Raw genomic sequence first — 12,304 nt, 5'->3', positions numbered from 1 at the left:
ACTGCCATAGAGTCCTCCTCTCCCAATAAGTGCCTCAGGCTACCAGCCCACAGCTCGGGACCAGAGTTACCAGGGGGTCATGAAGAGGGAAGGGAGGTCTGTGCTCAGACGAAGATTCTATAGGGACTGTCTGCATAGCACACTCCTAAAACACTGAGCAGTGGGAAAGAACAGCTGCCTACCTTCACAATGCCAGTGACCATGTACTCAAAAGTTCGATTGCTAAATCCTTCGCTGGCAATTACAAACACGGTGTACTGGAAATATCCTGCTGGACCCGAGTGCGTGTGAGTGCCACTCAGGATCACATTGTCTCTTCTGTACAGGGAGCCATATTTACTCTTGAGTCTGTTCAGGACCTTCAAGAAAGAAAGAAAACAGAACTAAGAAGTGAGATATCATAGGAGCTTAGCATAAGAAAGGCTCTGATCAGCACAATCACTGATCCATACCAATGACGTCGCTGTCTGTCCAGTGGCCCTTCACTCTATATATCATGATGGTATATCTACAGTGCACAAATAGTTTATATAGGTATATATAGCTTCAGTACATCATCATAGTAATAATAACAACAGTCATCGCAATAGCTAACATTTCATAGATTCTTACTATGTGCAAGCACACACAATGCTAGGTATTACATACATTATGGCATTTAAAAATCACAGTAACGCCCTAACTGGTTTGGCTCAGTGGATAGAGCGTCGGCCTGTGGACTGAAGGGTCCCAGGTTCAATTCCAGTCGGGGGCATGTGCCTTGGTTGCGGGCACATCCCCAGTGGGGGGTGTATAGGAGGCAGCTGATCAATGTTCCTCTCTCATCGATGTTTCTAACTCTCTATCCCTCTCCCTTCCTCTCTGTAAAAATCAATAAAATATATATTTTAAAAAATAAAAATAAAAATCACAATAACTTCAAGAGGTATTTTTAACCCTGTCTTTTAGCTGATAACATTGAAGTGTGCAGAAATTAAATTATTTGATCTAATAAATAGCAGAGCCTGAATCCAGATCCAAGTCTAACTACAGAGTCAGTACTCTTCCCCACTCATCTTTCCCACACACCATTAATATCCAGGCACCATTCTAAGCACTAGGAAAAACTCTGAAGAAGTTTTTATTCCAATGAGAGAGAAAGATAATACACAAAAAATAAATATGCAATATTATATTATACAGTGATAAATGTTATGAAGCAAAATAGGAAAAAGAGGGTGTTGGGTGTTCATGAGGAATGATCTTTCCAGAGAGGTTCCCCTTCATCAGAGCCTTAAATGAAGAGAGCAATACCTGGGCGAAAAGCACTGTGGGAGCAGTGAACAGACAGTACAATGTCCTCTTTACTCTACTGCCTCACTTCCCCAAATGAAGAACTCAATATTCCCTGGCACCAAATGTTACTTATTGATCTGGGGGAAGCCAGCGCTATGACCAATGACACCCCAGCAATCCCATGGAGAGGTCCTTGTGGAAAGGAACCATCTGGTCAGCACTATCTTGCTAGCCACATGGGTAAGTAACCTTCTCTAAGCCACAGTTAAGCCTTCAAACAGCTGCCATGAGTTCAACCTCATGACACAGAAATGATAATACATGACTTCTGTGGTAACTTAAATCAGAATCACCCATCCCAGCCTCTTTGGTTTTCCTGACCCACAAAAGTCCTGGACAATGATATATGATTATTCCTGCTTTAAACTGAGTTTTCCATATAACTCTTTGTATGGGAATATGTGACTAATAACAAAGAGACTCAGTAAATGTTCATTTAGTTAATTAATTAATGAACATCCAAATGCATGATTAGGGTCTTTGTATGATACATACACATAAAAAAAAAAACAGGAAGAAAATTAATGATGTTGCTGAGTACCTATTTCTGATTATGCTTTAATCCATGGAAACCTAGAGTGAGGTATTATTGTGGCTTCTTTATGAAAGATGCTTTGACTTTTTTTTGTGTCAAAAATCATTAAAAGCAGCAAAAGCATCAAACCCAAAGCAACCTTCCCCAGTGTAAGATTCTAACAGCTAATACCAGGACAATTACAAAAGCTTGTTTATGGCAAAGATGGCAAATACTGCTTATCTCATGCACTCAGTCCTAGTTATTTGTGTTTTCTGTCAGAAGTAGTGTGTTGAGAAGGATCTGAATCCAAATCTGGACTGAACAGAAAAGAGTACCTTTTTTGATTAGCAGTGATGTCTATCTGGAGTATGGCATTCACAGTGGCATCCTGATAATTGTCTCTTTGAAAGAAAGAAAAGAGTCCTCCTTTGTATTTTTTGCCAGTTTGTGTGGTACAAAAACTCCCACCATAATTAATTTCAAGCTACCAAAAGTTTAACCAGTTCACAGAGTTCCTGAATATTTAACAAGCGGCTTTCACTGGCCCCTAAGGGAGTAGGACCAGCAATGCATGTGCCCGTATACGTATTTAACACACAAAGACTTCCATTCAATCTCTTCTATTTTAGGTGAGGAGCTACACCACCCTCATTCTAGTCATGTGATCACTGAATCTTAAAACTATCTTGTCTCATTAATCTCTCCATGCCCCAAACCCCAATTGCTAGGTTACCAAATCCACAGAAACAATCTGGGACACCAGTAAAGCTTGCAAAGGAAATGTGATATAACCAGACTAACATCCCTCTGGCTAAATAAGCCTCATTCGCCACCCAAAACATTTCCATGTTCCTTCTGTTTGATCCTAATTTCAACCCCAAATCTTCATCACTCTTAATGTTCTTCCATGCAGCAACTATTACACTCCTGAAGAAGAAATATGTTAAGGAGAAGAGGGGACAATCAATGAAGGGACATCATGGAAGTTTAAAGTCAAAGGCTAATGTTCTTACAATTTCATAGCCAAGATTGGAAGGTTGTGAAAAAAGAACGGCCAGTCAACATTAAAGCTCCCCTAACCTTTACCCCATTTTTATTCCTAAAAAAACTAGGATTATAATGTTAGGATTTTAGAAATAAGTCTATTTCTTCAGGTTTATTCAAGAATCAAGCTCTTAAAAAGATAGAAATTATGAATATTGAAATTTAAAACAAAAGAAGAAAACTAGAAACAGCTCACAGAAATCTCATCCTAAACTACAATCTCTGATATAAAATCAGACACATGGGACTTGCAAGTAAAAGAAAAGAAAAATAAATTAAGAACTCAATCATCTAATGGCAATGCCTGCAGATAGCCATTATAAATAGTATGTTGTCTACTTCATGAAAGGAGGGATATTTTAACATAGAACAAAGAAGCTATATTCATGTCTACAGCTCACTTCTTTTTCTGTAGTTTCCATTCCATTTTCTATCACTGACACTCATGGGAACATGACATAGACAGAGTTGGAAAGTCGTTCTGTTTTCCTGCCCTGCCTCACTGCTCAGAAATCATCCTTACTCTTCATTCCATGCTGGAAATTTCATCCATCTTAAGGCTGAGACTGAGAACCTGCATAAAACCAGGTGTTATAAGTAAGCTTAATGGCACTTGTTTAGCTACATTTATTTTTCACAACCTCCCTTGGGTTAACTGGGGATGACTAAGTGGGTTCACTTAAAGGCCTTCCCACTGGGTCTCAGATTGCATGGGGGAAGTAAAAATAGGAAGAAATGATTAAATGGTCCCCACTATTGACTTCATAGTGTCTACAACCCAACACATTAAGCCCCTCTCCCCCCACAAAGTCTACCTTTTAACTCTCCTATTGCTACTACTGACAACACTATTTCCCAATCAGAGCCATCTTTGATTCTTCAGAAAGACAGTATGTGCAGTGGTAATGAGTATGAGCTCTGGCACTGAGGTGCCTATGTTCGAATCCCAGCCCGGACAGCTCGTAAGTGTAATCTTGGACAAGTTACTTGATCCTCTGCAACTCTGTTTCCCAGGCTGTCAAATGATATAATAATAGTGTCTTCCTCATACAGTTGTTAGTAGGATATAGAACAGTGCCTTACTCATCATGGAAACAAAGTTAAGTGTTCACTTTTATGTCTATTCATTCCCAAATCCATTAGCACTTAATGTGACCTCTTACCACCATGTAGTCTCACTGCCACCCCATTGGTTTAGAACTTTTGTGGGAGAGTCACATGATGTAGGGGAAATCGCCAGGCAGAGTTAAAATCCTTCCTGCAAGCCCAGTTTCCCTTTATAGCTCTTTCAGCCTTCCATCGTATTGTAAAACTCCGCTGTATTAAATCCCCCCTGTTTAAAATACCTAATGTGATTACTGTTTTCCCAGCTGGACCCACACCAATAGAGCCTTGACATTAATTTAAAGAATCTGCCCATTTGTGTCTTCTCCTCTATTTCTAGTCTATTCCAATCCACCTCAAATTCACCATCTGAGTAATCATTGTAATGCAAAATTGTGATTGCATCACCTTTCCACTCAAAAGTTTTCTAAGAATCCCCATTACTTACAGAATTAAAAACAACCTGGCATCCCAGGACCTCTATAATTATGAACACACCTTCCAGGCACATCTCCAATTACATGCCTACATGTGTCCTAATAGAACTAACTAAGCTTTGTCTCTGGAGTCTATATTCCTCCCCTGTGCCTCTGTTCATGCCATCCCCTGCATTTCTCAGCTCTCACTCATGTAAACCATTTAAAATTCTTCCCATTCAAGTGTCACTTCCACTTTGAAAATTTTCCCCCTAATTTTCATTTCCTGAATCTCCATGTGGTGGTTTTAAAATACTGTGTACCCACAAATTATATGATACTCTTGCCTTCAAGAAGTGAAATTTAACTTTACTATCCCTGTGTGTGAAATGGACTTAGCGACTTGCTTCCAATGCATAGAACTGGGTGGAAGTGATGGTGTGCAACTCCTGAGCCTGGGTTAGGGCACTGTGGCTTCTTCCCTGCTCTTTCGCTTGAATTACTCGCTCTGAGGAAAGCCAGCGGCTCTGTCAAGAGGATATGGACAACGGGGAAGTGAGGCCTTCTGCCAACAGCCACATGAGTGAATATTCTTGGAAGTGGATCTTCCAGCCCCACTCCAGCCTTCAGATGATTGCGGTCCTTGCCAATATCTTGATTTCAAGATACCCTAAGCTAGAACCCCCAAGAAACACATATGCAGAATAATATAAAAATATTCCCATGTCTGCCTATCACACAGCTTCAGCAATCTATGGCCAACCTAATTTCAGTGTTGTATTTTTAATTCTCATCAGGTTATTTTCATCTATTTTCAGTTATCTAAAAACTTGAAGGAAGAGTTACTGATTAATTGACACTCTCAGACTTCTATCAAGGAAGATTAAATGAGAGAATGTATGTGACGGTCCCCTGGAATGTAATAAGCTTTCAAATAACATTAACAATCAATGATGATGATGCACCACCAGCAGAACTGAAAGCAAATCTTGACCAAGATAATTCAGAATGGAAAAATTCGGATCACTCTGTCTCCTGGATTGTCAAGAGCCTATAATGTTGCAGGTAGTAGAAACTCACTGGATGAAAAACCAGGAGGGCTTAGCTACTGACTTTTTTTTTTAACATCAAGTCATTTCTTCCTCACATCAATTACTTACCTCCAGCCTCAATCGTTGGGATACCATGCCTATGTCGATGCTCACAAATGCCATTCGATTGGACCCATCAGGCTCTGCCATGATGAAAGCACGACTGTACAACCTGGTGAGGAGGCCCCGTGCATTCTGGCCACTTTTGCCGTAGCCCATCTAAAGGGGAAAAGACCATCAGAGCCCATCTACAGGGGCAGAGAGAATCATAGGCGCTCTATTTCATCTCGCCCACCCCCCACCCCCAACAGAAAGCAGGCTCACCCACGGAGAAAAAGACTACTTAGGAAAGACAATAAAAATAGTCCACAGGTCACTGAAAGCTCCTAGTGAGATAATACATGTGTTTTCAATAACAAAGCCAACAACATAAAAGAGTCTTTATTCTTCTGTGTAGAAATAAGTAAAGGCAAAGTAGCAATAAGCTTGACAGAAGCTATTCATTGCCCTATGGGTGAGGAAGGAGCTGGTGTGGCCCAGAATTTTGTTACTGTCCTGTAGAGCTTTCGGGGCTTCTCTGTTTTTTGAAACAAGACCTTTTCTCCTGCCAGTCTAAGGTACTACACAAGGAAATAGTTCCCCTCCTACCATGCACACTGAGGGGGAACATCCTGAAATTGAAGGCTCCCTCACTTGAGTTGCTAATGTGTATGTTTTGTTTTGTTTTCTACCTGAAGAAAATGGTTTCTTTATGGTTAAGTACCTAACCCTGGCTTGTCCCATGTTGTCCCTCCCTAAGCCAAGTCAGATCAAATACATCTATCCCTGCCCCTTCTCTCACCATGTCATAAAACCCACCCTTAAAGTCTACCCAGGTCTTCAGAATGCTCCCTCTACTGCTTGCTTTACCCTCATGTGGGTGTTTATTTAGGGTTACATTGATTCAAGAGTCAGTTTTCAGAACAGACAGCAAGGAATACAGTTGACCCTTAAACAACACACGTTTAAACTGTGCAGATCCACTTATGTATGACGTTTTTTAATAAATACAGTCAGCCCTTCAGATCCACAGGTTTCACATCTTTGGATTCAACCAACCAGGAATCGAAAATAGTATTTTTACATTCCCAACCGTGGATCAAAAATAATGTTTTGATCTGCATTTTGTTGAATTTGTGAATGCAAAGGGCCAACTGCAGTTAAGTTTTGGGCAAGTCAAAGTTATACATGAATTTTCCACTGTGTGGGGGTTGGTGTGCCTCATTGTTGGTGACCCCTCATTGTTCAAAGGTCAACTGTAATTCTTTGAAGCTAAAGATTCTTTGGCAGACAGGAGACAATCCCATCAGACAACCTCATGCTCTGTTTCCTAGGGAAGGACTGATATAAACAGTGTTACCACCATCAGAGCGAAGAAGTTGCATGCTAACAGCCAACAGACCACACCTAACACATTGAAGGGTTTTACTTGGCTAACGCACTGTTGGCTCATGCCAGGTTTCCAGTTTTAACTAACTAGAGTTGCCTAGATTTTCCAGGTGAGATATTTAAACCCTCAGATCTTCAATCCAGAGATGTTTCTGCCTTCTCTTGGAAAAAACTGTCAGATATAGCAACCCTAAGTCCACATGCTTACATGGCAACAATTAGCTGAAGCCGTGCACTTTCTAGATGCACCACCATGCCCACAACTTCCTACTGTCCCCAAACTGAGGATCACTAGATGTTGAACATCTTACACTGACCTGCTTCAGTCACTTATGGTACCTGCCCATCCTCTGTCATATTTGAGTTTCCCAGCCCTGCCATTTCATATAAAGTGACCAACTGTCTTGACAAAGGAGTTATGGTTGAATAAATGAACCCCTTTTCCTTATAGGACAATACTCATAGTGTTACACAGCAGTGAAGTCAAGAGAAAAGCAAGAATATGCTAAAATAACCAGGAATAAATGCAAGATTCAAAATAATAAGACTTTATTTCACAGTCTCTTTGAGGAGCCCATGATTTACCTACCATATTTATATCCGCTACTTGTCCTGTGCAGTCAGCTCGCCCAACACCTATGTGGTAGCCACTGAAGTTCTGAAATAGAGGAGGCTCTGGGGTAGTAGTCACTGGGGACACCTGGGTGGCTGTGGGGCCTTGTGTGAGTGTGGAACCCTGGGTGGCTGTGGGGCTCAGGGTGGCCTGAGAGCTCTCGGTGGATGGAAAACCTGAATCCAAAAATAGAATAAAATATTTGAGACTTGAATTGGGGTGGTAAACACACAATACAGATGACGTATTGTAGAATTCTATAGCTGAAACCTATATAATTTTATTAACCAATGTCACCCAATAAATTCAATTAAATAAATATATAAAATGTTAAAAAATAAAAATAGAGGATACACCTTTTTAGAGAGGATCCAAGATGGCGGCGTAGGTAAACACCTAAACTGCTGCCTCGCACAACAATTTCAAAACTACAACTAAAAGACAAAATGTCTATCACCCAGAACCACAGGAAAGCTGGCTGAGTGGAAGTTCTACAACTAGAAGAAAAGAGCAAACAGCATTGAGAAGTACACAAGCGCTGAAGAGCTGAGGTACGGAGGCGCACGAATCGGGCTGGCGACGGGCGACTGGGAGCGCTGCTTTTTTCAACCCGAAGGGAGACAAGCTCCCAATTACTCCAAACTCCAGTTTCTGGGGAGACACGGGGGACCCAAATTCCTACGGGGAGAAGCTGGACTGTCTGCCGTGGGGTCGGAAAGTGAGGGTGGCTTGCTTGCAGGGCTGTGCACAGGAATAATTGTTTACTGTGCTGGGGCGCGGGACGCAGTCGGATGCAGAACGGGCTTACTGGCAGCCATTGCTGTTTGCCACGTCATAGCCTAGTGACGCCCTGAGACCCCACCCCGCACAATCTACAAACCCACCCAAGCTCCAAGCAGCAGCTTTAGCATATGAATGACCTGCCCTATCGCAGCTTAACCTAGCAAACTTCAGCCCAGGTCAGACAGCTCCAAAACCTCCAAACCCCAAGCAAAGAGGAGAAAACTGTAGTTCTCGCTGTAGCGCCTGCTGGGTAGCCTCAGACAGTAGCTGACCTGCACCCCATTAGAGATCCAGAAGCCAGTGTACCTAGTGGTCAGTGTGAGACACCAGATTTCAACTCCTCACATCCATAAGTGACACATTCAAGAGGCAGACTCAGTGAGCACCAAAGCCCCACTGAAACAAGTCCTGCACCATAAGCGTGTCTCCAGCGAAGCAGTTCTTCCATTACAGACACAGCGGGTCCTCACAGCCAATTAGCCTGGAGGTCAATTCCTCCCAGTGTACCAACAGCAATCAAGGCTTAACTACACCAAGACTTTGCACTCAGCCCACAAAGGGGTGTACCAAAGGCGTCCACCTCAGGTGATTGGGGAGGCTGAGCTACTGGCCCCTATAGGTCACCTACCACACAAAGCCACTCCATCAACACAGGGAAGCAGCAAAATGCAGAGACAAAGAAACATGTCACGAATGAAATAAATGGAGGAAAGCAAAATACTGGACGACATAGAGTTCAGAACCACATTTATAAGGTTACTCAAGAATCTTCTAAAAACCGCTGAGGAACTTAGTGAGACCTTTAGGGATCTTAATGAGAATACCAAAAAAATGGAAAAGGACCAGTCAGAAATTAAGCATACACTGTCTGAAATAAAGAATATACAGAAACTCAACTGTAGATCAACGTACCCCAAGAATCAAACCAAAGATCTGAAATATGAGGAAACTAAAAACACCCAACCAGAAAAACAAAAAGAAAAAATCCTAAAATGTGAAGATAGTGTAAGGAGCCTCTGGGACAACTTTAAGCGTACCAACATCCGAATTTTTGGGGTGCCAGAAGAAGAGAGAGAGCAAAATATTGAAAACCTATTAGAAGAAATAATGACAGAAAACTTTCCCTACCTGGTGAAAGAAATAGACTTACAAGTTCAGGAAGCACACAGAACCCCATACAAGAGGAATCCAAAGAGGACCACACCAAGACACATCATAATTAAAATGCCAAGGGCAAAAGACAAAGAGAGAATCTTGAAAGCAGCAAGAGAAAAACGGTTAGTTACCTACAAGGGAGCACCCATACAACTGTCAGCTGATTTCTCGGCAGAAACTATGCAGGCCAGAAGGGAGTGGCAAGAAATATTCAAAGTGATGAACAGCAAGAACCTATAACCAAGATTACCCAGCAAAGCTATCATTCAGAGTTGAAGGTCAGCTAAAGAGCTTCACAAACAAGAAAAAGCTAAAGGAGTTCATCACCACCAAACCAGGATTACATGAAATGCTGAAGGGTATTCTTTAAGAAGAGGAAGAAGAAGAAAAAGGTAAAGATAAAAATTATGAACAACAAAATGACATCAAATACATAGCTACCAACAAGTGAATCTAAAAATCAAGTGAATAAAAAATCTGAAGAACAGAATGGACTGGTGAATATAATAGAATCAGGGACATAGAAAGGGAATGGACTGACAATTCTCAGGGGGAGGAGGGTGTGAGGGGTGCGGGAAGAGATTGGACAAAAATCTTACACCTATGGATGAAGACAGTGGTGGGGGGTAAGGGTATGGGGTGGGGTGGGGAATCAGGTGGAGGGGAGCTATGGGGGAAAAAAAAAGAGGTACACCTGTAATAATCTGAACAATAAAGATTTATTTAAAATAAAATAAAATAAAATAAAATTAAATTAAATAAATAAAATAGAGTAAGATATTTAAGAAACAACAATGCAGATCACTTATGTGTCAGCATTAGTTAGAACATATAAGTTCAGGTTCCTGAGGGAAAAAATCTTTGTATATTGTTTATGTGGATGATACATGGAACTTGTTTTATATCATTCCTAAGAATGATCTTTTTCTTTACTGCACATGTTTCAAACAAACAATCAAGGTCTCCATCAAACCTCCTTCAGCTTCTTCTCACAAGCCATTCCTTTTCAAACTCATCACCCTTCATTCACTCACCATGCACTTCTACACCAGCCAAACAAATTATGTGCCAGGTTCCTGGCACACAACCTACTAAACACAGCCTCTTGGGATTTGTTCTTGCCATTCTCTCCATCCAGAGTCCTTATTCCTTTCTGCTCCACCAACCAATCTCCACTACCAACTTCAGAGTTGATTCATTTCCATCACACTCACATCCAGCTCAAACCCTCAACTCCAGGATGCCACCCCAGCTGTCTCTATCCTGCTTTGATCTTCCTCAGCCTTCTCAAAAATTTTATTCTTTTTTTAAAGACTTATTCTTAAATATATATATATATATATATATATATATATATATATATATTGATTTTTAGAGAGAGAGGAAGGGATAGGGAGAGAGAAACATCAATGTATGAGTGAAACATCAATCAGCTGCCTCCTGCACGCCCCCTACCATGGATTGAGCCTACAATGTTGCTGGGAACCCAACCAGCAACCATTTTCCGTGCATGGTACAATGCCCAACCCACTGAGCCACAACGGCCAGGGCTAAAGACTTACTCTTAATGCAGCCTAGATCATTGTATACTTGTTGACATAGTTCTATCTTATGCTAATGATTCTCGTGTCACCATACATGCATAAGTACACATTATATTTCTTATCAATATGTATATCACATATATATACAAATATCAGGGAGGCAGAATAGCATCTATACTAATATAAGAGTAATATGCTAATTAGACCAGGAGACCTTCCGGAGACCTTCCAGACAAAGCCAGGGGCTTGGCCGGCCTGCAAACCACCCCAAATGGCCCTCAGCCCCTCGCCCAGGCCGGCCACGCCCCCCAGCTGGGGACCCTCACCCCGATGGGGGCATGGCCAGCCTGCAAATGGCCCTCAGCCCCTCACCCAGGCTGCCATGTCCCCCATCGGGACCCCCCACCCTGATGGGGGTGTGGCCAGCCTGCAAACCACCCCAGCCCCTCACCTAGGCTGGTCCCGTCCCCCAAGGGACCCCCACCCTGACCCAGGACCACCTTCAGGGAAGACCAGTCAGCCCCCACCCATGCACCAGGTCTCTATTCTATACTAATAAAAGGGTAATATGCTAATTAGACCAGGAGACCTTCTGGATGTCTTTCAGGACAAAGCCATGGTGGTGGGGCCAAGGCAGAGGCGGTTTGGGGTGATCAGGCCAGGAGAGGAGGACAGTTGCGTGTGATTAGGTAAGCAGGAGGGGCCAGTTGGGGGTGAGCAGGCTGGCGGGGGGGCGGGCAGTTGGAGAGGAGAAGGCTGGTGTGGGTGCAGTCGAGGGTGATCAGGCCAGCGGGGGCAGGCAGTTGGGGCAAGCAGGCTGGCAGGCAGAGTGATTAGGAGCGATCAGGCAGGCAGGTGAGCAGTTAGGAGCCAGTGGTCCTGGATTGCGAGAGGAATGTCTGACTGCCGGTTTAGGCCTGATCCCCTAAACCGGCAGTTGGACATCCCCCGAGGGATCCCAGATTGGAGAGGGTGCAGGCTGGGCTGAGGGACACCCCCCACATGCACAAATTTCATCCACCAGGCCACTAGTTGAGAATAAATGGACAGGTGCCAGAAATCTGGATTTGAAAACTGACTTTACCAATTACTGGCTGAACAAATTACTTAAGCTATCCACCCCAATTTTTCTCATCTATAAAATAGAGATAATAATAATAATACCCTGCTTCCAAGGGTTGTTTTGAACAATAAATGCCGGAAACCAATCATTCTACCACTAATAGAAAGATGTGGCCAGGAAACTGGGAAGGCTGGTCAACAACCTTAAATGT

General features: G+C 42.5%; 1 protein-coding gene across 6 annotated transcripts in view; it reads right to left on the bottom strand.

Moving 5' to 3' along the window:
• Positions 1 to 12,304, bottom strand: part of ASAH2 (N-acylsphingosine amidohydrolase 2) — an 86,681-nt gene that overhangs the window by 47,348 nt on the left and 27,029 nt on the right. For all 6 annotated transcript variants that reach the window (XM_080688332.1, XM_080688331.1, XM_080688334.1 and 3 more), the window contains exons 4-6: positions 7,525 to 7,724; positions 5,577 to 5,726; positions 183 to 359 (exon numbers count right to left, since the gene is read on the bottom strand). In XM_080688332.1, the coding sequence (XP_080544458.1) occupies positions 183 to 359; positions 5,577 to 5,726; positions 7,525 to 7,724 (527 nt within the window). The remainder of the gene's footprint in view (positions 1 to 182; positions 360 to 5,576; positions 5,727 to 7,524; positions 7,725 to 12,304) is intronic.

Source organism: Plecotus auritus, assembly GCF_963455305.1.
Source record: "Plecotus auritus genome assembly, chromosome: 9".
Classification (NCBI taxonomy): domain Eukaryota; kingdom Metazoa; phylum Chordata; class Mammalia; order Chiroptera; family Vespertilionidae; genus Plecotus; species Plecotus auritus.
Note: the sequence above shows the minus strand (reverse complement) of the source record. Positions and strands in the feature narration are given on the sequence as shown.